General features: G+C 42.6%; 1 protein-coding gene and 1 pseudogene across 2 annotated transcripts; both read right to left on the reverse strand.

Moving 5' to 3' along the window:
- Window positions 1-786: 786 nt before the first annotated feature.
- LOC306652840 (carbonic anhydrase 13-like) lies at window positions 787-4,033 on the reverse strand (annotated as a pseudogene). Its single transcript has 2 exons — window positions 3,971-4,033; window positions 787-3,528 (listed from the first exon to the last, which is right to left on the reverse strand). The product of its transcript is annotated as a carbonic anhydrase 13-like (transcript).
- Window positions 4,034-5,114: 1,081 nt separating this feature from the next.
- LOC306652829 (N-lysine methyltransferase KMT5A-like) lies at window positions 5,115-6,344 on the reverse strand. Its single transcript, XM_079125507.1, has one exon. The coding sequence runs from the start codon at window positions 6,294-6,296 to the stop codon at window positions 5,634-5,636; it is 663 nt and encodes a 220-aa protein (XP_078981633.1). The 5' UTR covers window positions 6,297-6,344; the 3' UTR covers window positions 5,115-5,633.
- Between the last annotated feature and the right edge of the window lie 1,869 nt (window positions 6,345-8,213).

Consider the following 8,213-nt stretch of genomic DNA (forward strand, 5'->3'; position numbering starts at 1 on the left):
CCGCTCCTCCCCTGGGCAGCCACCAGAGCCCCAGTGGTTGCTCTGAGTCCCAGCGCTGTGCTGAGCGGCCTCCTTTGCGATGCTCCCAGTTGTCCAAGTTCACTGCTCCAGTGGGGAGAGGGGTGTCTCGCCGGCAGCTCTGTTTCACAAAGTTCCCTGCCTTCCCGGACTACAGTCCCATCCAGGATGCCTCCCCAATGGGAGAGACTCACCCGGCTGCTTTGAGTTGGTCCCAAGTCTCTCAATATCTCCTCTTTTGAATCCTGAATCCTGGAGCAACATGAAATGCAGCCACCCTCTAGGCCACCATCTTGAAACCTCCCTCTCATGTTAATATAAATAACATTTTATGAAAAATTTTTCTAAAAAATTAGCTAAGAATGGTCTTTTTAACACATTAATAAATTGTTTAGAGTTTATTTTGACAGAAGACAGCTGTATTCTGTATTTACTTTTGCTTTCTCTGTTTTGATATGTTGCTTTACTCCATATCACAATATATCATGATATATATAGCTATATGAAGAAAATCAAATCTCATTGATATGAAATTGGAAAAGAGGAGAAACATTTTAGTAGTATTTTCTAATTACTGTAGATAGAATTCTTTGATATATTGGAATTAGATTAAGTTCTTTTTTTTTGACAGTTTTTTCATGTTTTTATTGTAGTTAAATCCAATCTATATTATAATACAAAATGCTTAACAAACACCAGAGATCTATACTACCATTTAAAATTGAATTTTTGTAAAGGAAACAATATAGTAATTTTAAAACACATTTAAACCTTTTGCCTCTATAAGATGTAAAAATAAGCAGACAACCTTCAAGGAGATCAGAACTGTGCAGACTTTTTTATTCTACTAAGGGGCAACCTGTGGCATAGAACTGATGTAATACTGCAGTAGAAGCAGTAAATTATGAAGTGATAATTCTCACACACAGTAATCACAATCCCTATCCTAAACCCCATCCAGATACTGCAACTTACATTCTCTAAGAAAGCAGCCTTCTTTTCCTCACTAGGATGCTTCACAACATGTCTTTCCAAACTAAAGAAATGTCTTCCCATCCAACATGGGTACTTTTTAAACCACTTGAACTTCTAGTTATACAAATCAGGTTTAATAAATACTCCTTTCAGAAACAATTTTTGAGAGATAACATATTTTACTTTAATTTATAGTGGATTTCATCTCAAGCAGAGAAATAATCACAAAGATAGCAAAAAAATTTTAAACAATTCGTTAAATATTTACTGCATATCAATTCACAAAGCCTCATGATAGAGACAGTGATAGGAAACAGCGACCAAGGTGCCAACTTTAATCTTCAGAAGCTCATCTTTTTCACCAGGAGACGACATGGGACACAATTTACTGATACTCACTTATTATATTAAGGAGGATATAACAATAATTTCAATTAATAAAATCTACATTCAGAGGAAGAGTCCTGAAACAAATCATCAAATCAAAGACACTCAGGCAAACTTCTCTGAGAAGACAGAACTATGGCACGTGTTCAAGTCTTAAATGTGGCTATTAAGTTAATGCTTGGTGTCACTCCATAACAGAAAGGGCAAAGGGAACACTGCCCTCATCTTTCCACAACAAAAGCAACCAAAATAAACGTGAGATAAAAGGTTAAAATTAACATCAAATGCCATCTTACAAAATTACTTAATAGACTAATGGGTAGGTAGAAATGGGGAAATGGGATTTGCCATGGAAATGGGTTGAAGGGTTTATGGACCAATGGTGTATTTATATGAGACACAAATCATTTTTTCACTAATTGACCTAAAAATGACCCACAAAGGATTGTTCCCTGCTCTATTGTCAAAACAGGGCAAAAACAGGAAAACTGTTCGTCATGCTCAGGGCTACTGTGTGATCTGTTTATTTCAAACCACAGTAATGCCATAAACTGGCAGACACTGCATCCTGTCAATTACTAGCTACTTCATTATTAACATTACCAAAAGAATATGATATGTGTATGATTGATTAAAGTATAAATCACTATTTATAGCCTTGGGAATCCCTCACCAAAACCATATGGCTGTCTTTGCTCTGTGAAGTGGACACTTTGAGTAGATACATTCTACCCCCATAACACTCATATCTTGCACTTTATTAAAAGTATCACATGAGAATCAGCAACACAGTCATGGCAAATACTCACTTTAAAAGGGAATATCTACTTTGATGAATAAACTATATTAAAACATTAAACAGAATCACTTGTTTAGAAAAATGTTTCACAATCCTATCATTCTGGAAATGATTTAAGTTTGTCATTAAACTTCACAGAGAAACTTGAGGAAGCGAGTCAGTCTATGGCAAGGTAGGATCTTCAGTACATTCTGAGCTTTGTGAGGCCAGCCATGTTTTTGAAAGACTGAAGCACATGTACCTCAGGGGTTTTATTAACATCAGACCGAGTTTATTGTTTGGTTCCTCCATGCAAAACTGAAGCAGATGAGCCAAGTCGGTTTAATTAGAGAGATCTAGCTTTCTTCATGGTGTTGATGCTGATCATAAAATGGTACTCCTAGATTAAAATTCTAGAAAGAACCGTTAGTGGGGATTTTTGTGTTTAGTTTTGCTTGCTGTCTCTCGGCAGTCACACTGGAGACCACTGCTAACAGAAAGAGGCTCTCACTTTTCGGCCCTTCAGAGGCTGGGGTGGACGGTGATTACTCAGCAAAAATGCTGCTGCTTCACCCTCTGCTGTACACAGGAGGCTGCGGAATTTGGCCAGCTGTTGAGAGCTAATATTTATAGGTTGTTTTAAAACAATCTACGTGACGCTCTCAAGAAGAGGTGGAACAGTCAGAGAACCAGGGTATGTCCAGTAGTCCCAGGAGGGTGGAAGCAGAGATAATGGGTCAAAATTTGTGAATCGAGTTTGTTTGCCCTTTTCTTTAATGGAATCCAAAATGTCAGTAATCTTTTGCAGTTGGGAATTGTGTTCACCAATCTGTAAAAATACTCCCAGGACAGCTAGTCCATCTGGCTCATGAGCTGCTTCAACAAAGCTGGGGTATTTGTCTGAATTCCAATGGACAACATGGAGCTGATTTGTCTTCTGTGTCATCGAAGTCAACATTGAAGGAGTGGCCACTATTGCTGATGATTTTAGCTGAGCTTGGATCATACTTGATACTAAGAGGTCGCAGTGAAGAGTCATATTTTACTTCTTTGGTTTTAATCTCAATCGGAGATTGCTGGTCACCTTCAGCAATGGGGAAAAATTCATTCCAGTGAATAGGACCATTGTGTTCGCCGTATCCCCAGCTGAGCCTCGACAAGGTCCCTCCGGGTGGCAGGCTGTGGAAGATGTGGCTGGGCAGCGAGGGCAGGGAGGGAGGCGCACGGGCGCGGCCGGGACCCAGCCGAGGGCGGGACCAGCGCTCAGCAGTTGCAACCCTCGAACCCCGGGACCCGGCGCTCTGATTTTGTCCTCCAGGGGGCGGTGGTGCGCGGGAAGGAGCTCGGTGCCGCAGAGTGTTAGGAAGTCTCTAGATTAAGTTCTTTATTCAAGAATATATAACAAATTATATTCATAAACTATTCATAATTTTGTTAAAATTTACTTGTCAATCTTGCACTTTATTTTTCTTAGTTTTTTACATTTTGTGGCTTTTTCTTTTTTCTTTTTTTTGTTTTTTTTTTTAAACTTTTATTATTATTATTTTTTTTAATAAACTCCATGTTCACATTTCTATAAAGAATTAACCCAGTTTCAGGAAGCCCTGCCTTGGCAGGGGCAGGGAGCAGCGCTAGTCCCTGCCCACCTCTAGGGTGACTGCCCACCCTGATGCTTCCGGGTGCCCAGAAGAGCGGCCGCCTGTGGAAGAGAGCGTCTAGGCCCGGCCGAGCCCTGGCCACGGTCAGTAAGCTTTCAGGAAAGCAGAGGGGAAGACTAGCTTACTGTGAAACCTGTTTAAAAAATAGTCATACACTTCGAGGTGCGCCTGTCCAGACGTGAGAACAAGAGCTTGAAGACATCCATCCAGGCAACATGGCCCTGCACCCGCCTGTCCTCAGATGCCGGGTGTGGGCCCGTCCTGGCTCTTCACCTGGAGGCAGGCAACACCCGGCTTCCTAGGTCACGTTTGACTCTTTCCTCTAAAACCTGTGCTGAGTCTTTGACTGCATGCACAGGAAGCACAAACGTTCAACTTTTATGCAAAAACGTACAAAAACAATTAGAATATAAAAGTTTTGGTAATATAAGACCATCTGTTCAAGTCTACCTTGGAAACCTGCAACATATATTTAAATACTACAGTGAAAAGGCATCTGAATATACTCTTTAAAAACATCTGAAGTAATCCACTAAGATTGTGTGTAAAAAAAATCATCTCCCTTTGAGGGCTTTTGTCCTTTGAAGCAGGGGCGGCAGGAGGCGGCGTCAATGCTTCAGCCAGGGGTAGGCCTCGATGGAGGCCCAGCTGCGGTCCCCGTAGTCATACAGCAGGTCCTCCCCCGCCGTGATGTCGCCTGAGGCGATGAAGATGAGGTGGGGCACGCCATCATGTCGTGCAGCTTGGTCTGGCAGTTCCTGCGCTGGCTGTGGTTGATCAGTCTTCCCAAGTGGTTTGTCTCTCGGGTTGTGTCCACCCTGGCGGGAGGGCGAGAGGGTATCAGATGGATAAAGGCTTTAATCCAGCAGAGCTGCGCCTGCCCTTGACCCTGGTGGCATGTCAATCTACAGCCGGGTTCTGGGCCATTCAATTCAAAGCGCGATTTTCTTTTGTGGGAGGTAAGGGACACTCAACCACGGAGCCACCTCCCCAGCCCTATTTGCGTTTCACTTAGCGAGTTGTTCAGCACCTCGCTGCTGCTGAGGCTGGCTCTGAACTCACCATCCTCCTGCCTCAGGAGGGCTGGGGATGTAGCTTGGTGGTAAACCACTTGCCAGGCACTGGGCTCGAGCCTCAGCACCATATAAAAATAAATAAAGGTTATTATTTTTAAGTGATTTTTGAGAACCCAGAGGCCCAGGGTGGGGACTTGGGGTAGAGTCCAAATGGCTCCTTATGGAGGTGTGAGAGGCAGCGGCAGAGTTTTGCAAAATAAATAAATAAATAAATAGATAAACACGAGCCCTACTGGGCAGAGCCAGGAAGGAGGATCGGCGATTTCCAGAGCTCTACAGCCAGAGGCCCTGAGGAGGGAGAGGTCAGGGGAGCTGCCAGCAGGCTTCTGCAGGACACCTCTGCTCCTGGGGGCTCCAGTCCCAAACACTAAGAACAGACAGTGCTGGGCTGGGGCTGGGCTGGGGCTGGGCTGGGGCTGAGTGGCAGAGCACTTGCCCAGCACGTGTGAGGTGCTGGGTTCCATCCTCAGCACCACATGTAACTAAGTAAAATAAAGGTCCGTTGACAATGAAAAAAAACATTAAAACACAAACAATAAAGCGCCACATCACAGTTGGATCAAGGCAGCAAGCACCCAACCAAGGCAATGGAGCTCTGTGGCTTCTGGCCCTGGGGCCCATCCTCTCTGCCCAGAGGGCAGGAGAGTCGTTCACATGGTACACGTACCAGTAGGTTTTGCTCAGATACTGAAAATAGTACATGTAGCAGCCCGTGTAGGGGTCTTGTGCGTACAGAGCCTCTCACTTCTTGGCGTCGGTGATCTCAATTAGATCCCCGTGGTATTCCACCACGAAGTTGCCCCGGGATAACTGCTTGGTGGTGATCACACCCCTGCCTTTGCCATCAATGACGTAAATCTTCATGCCTTCTTCCTTCCCGCTTTCAATCAGCTCATCTATTCTATTCCTTTCTGCAGACTGGAGCTCAGCCTTGCTCTTCCTGGAGCTCCTTCCGACTGGGTAGAAATTGGTGAGCTTGCAGTTCTGTTGCGTTTTTCCTTGAGCTTTTTTCCGAGGGGCCTGTTTTCCCTTGAGGGGCTTTTTCAGAGCCTGCTTGGCAACAGCTGCATTGGTTGAATCACAAGACGAGGTTGGAGTTTTTGGAGTTTCTGCTGCTTCAGATTTTTGATTTGGAAAAGGTGCCAGGGGATCTCTCCTGGCGTCTTTGATCTTCTGTTCCTCCGACTTCACTGAACTTCGTATGGTGTTCCCAGCATTTCTTTTCTCTTCTCGCTTCCTGTAGATTCCAGCTAATGGTTTCTCCTGGCATTTGACTTCATGATGTGCAACTGAGTTCTCTTCCTGAAGGGGGGAACGCAATCCAGAGCATTTGTTCGGGCAAATGTAGGAATAGATTTTTGATTGCCCAGCAAATAGGTTCTCCTGCAGCCCGGCCAGGCCCATGGCGGCGCGCCCTGCGCCCTCGCCGCCGCCAAGGCCCGGCCACCAGCGCTGCCGCCGCTGCTGCTGTTACTGCTGCCGGTGCTGACGCTGCCACCAGCACCACCGCGGCGCCCCGGGGAAGGGCCTGCGGCGCCCCAGGGCGCCCCCTTCTCCCATGGCCTGCGAGGCAGGGCGGGAACCCACGGGCCATGGCAGCCCCGGGCCGCCCAGGGCAAGGCACGCAGGAGAGGCACTGGCGGCGCGTCCTCCGCAGCCTGCTTGCTGCCGCCAGGGGAGGGGGCTGGCAGGGGCAGCGCTCAATCTTGCACTTTAAATGAATCTTTTATCATGCATGATTCTATAATATGAGGTGATGATAACTGGAAAATATTTATTCTTGAGTTATAAGTTGAAATTTTTATGTATTTATTCAAATTTTTTAAAAACCCTCTATTTGTTAATATCATAACTGACCTCATCAGAAAAGTTTCTAAGTAGTGGGAACATATTAAGCTTAAAGCAGCAGATACAAAAATTCAAAATATAAGTTGTATTTGTAAACCTGAAATTTAGTATTGGCAAGAAATACGTGCAATTTATTTCTTTGAATTGACAAGATTAATTCATTCATTTCAAGAAAAATCTTACAAATATCTAGGTCTGAATAACCACAGTTTGTCTGTTGGTCAATTTTTCTAGAAAAATGATGTTCCTTGAAAAAAAAGGGGGGAGCTAGTTCAGGTAGTAGGCATATAATCACCCAAAAACTTTTCCTTGAGATAACTATAGTATTTCTGTGTACAGTCCATGTATTTTTATATAATTCCCATTTCATCATACATATACAACACAAAAATACTAGTCATTTACTCAAGGATGGAAATTTAATTAAATTAATGCATTTTAGTGTTTGGCAAAATATTTTAAGTGTAACTGATACTTTTTCTCTAAGAATGTGCAGTGGTAAAGAATACCGGGATATATTTTGGTGGCACTGCCTGAATGTATACCAGGAAACAGCAATTTTATTCTTATTGCTTCTGGATCAACAGTGCAAATATTAGCACAGGGAAAAAAGCAAATAACATTTAGTGTGCTTCTGAAAGTATATTTTTATCTCTGGACACTCCATGAAAGGGTATCCAAAACCTGGAGTCCATGGGCCACACATGGGAACCCACACTTTTTAGTATTTGTTGATAACAACCAATGTAAACCACTCACAAAATTATGTCAATTATTGTTCAGTGGGCTCAGAGAAAATTTCCAAATTCACATGAAAGTGATAACACATTGTGACAATGGTTATTCTTTTATACCTAACCACCTGGAGGAATTTATAATATTTAATTATTCCATACCAAAATCTGCTGGCTTTAAATCCCCTTTTTCATTAATGAGAAGGTTCTGTGGTTTCAAGTCTTGATGCAACACCATTCTTCTCTGGCAATAAGTTAACCCATGTAGAATTTGAAATAGAAACAGCTACAAAAGCAAATAATTAAAAATTAGTCTTACAGATGTCAAGAGATACTTTGGCATTAGCATAATATGGTAAGTAGAAAAGCAACTGGCCTAGAATAGTAAAAGAAATAAATATATATATCCTTTTAAGGACAATGCCTTTTCGATTTTGAGTTGTTTTCTCAATTTTAGTTTATTGTTAAATTTGAAACATCTATCATTTGTGTCAACAGTGTCTATAAAAATAAATATTATAAATATAACAAAATTTTGTTTTCATAGTTATAGTTCATTTGTTAGAGAAACCAGCTTAAACAGATGTATCCTCTATACTACTAAAGCTTATAGATTGATTATAAAATTCCAGTATGTCAAAAAGAAATCACAGGCACTTACTCCCTTATAAAATAATCTGATCTCGGTCAGTACCTTTAAATGTGGCATTGGACTTGGTGGCATTATGTAAAGTCTCAG

Source organism: Sciurus vulgaris, assembly GCF_902686455.1.
Source record: "Sciurus vulgaris genome assembly, contig: HiC_scaffold_611_arrow_ctg1, whole genome shotgun sequence".
Classification (NCBI taxonomy): domain Eukaryota; kingdom Metazoa; phylum Chordata; class Mammalia; order Rodentia; family Sciuridae; genus Sciurus; species Sciurus vulgaris.

Coding starts and splice junctions, on each gene's coding strand:
- LOC306652829 (XM_079125507.1), bottom strand. CDS start 6,296: ATGGGCCTGGCCGGGCTGCAGGAGAACCTATTTGCTGGGCAATCAAAA.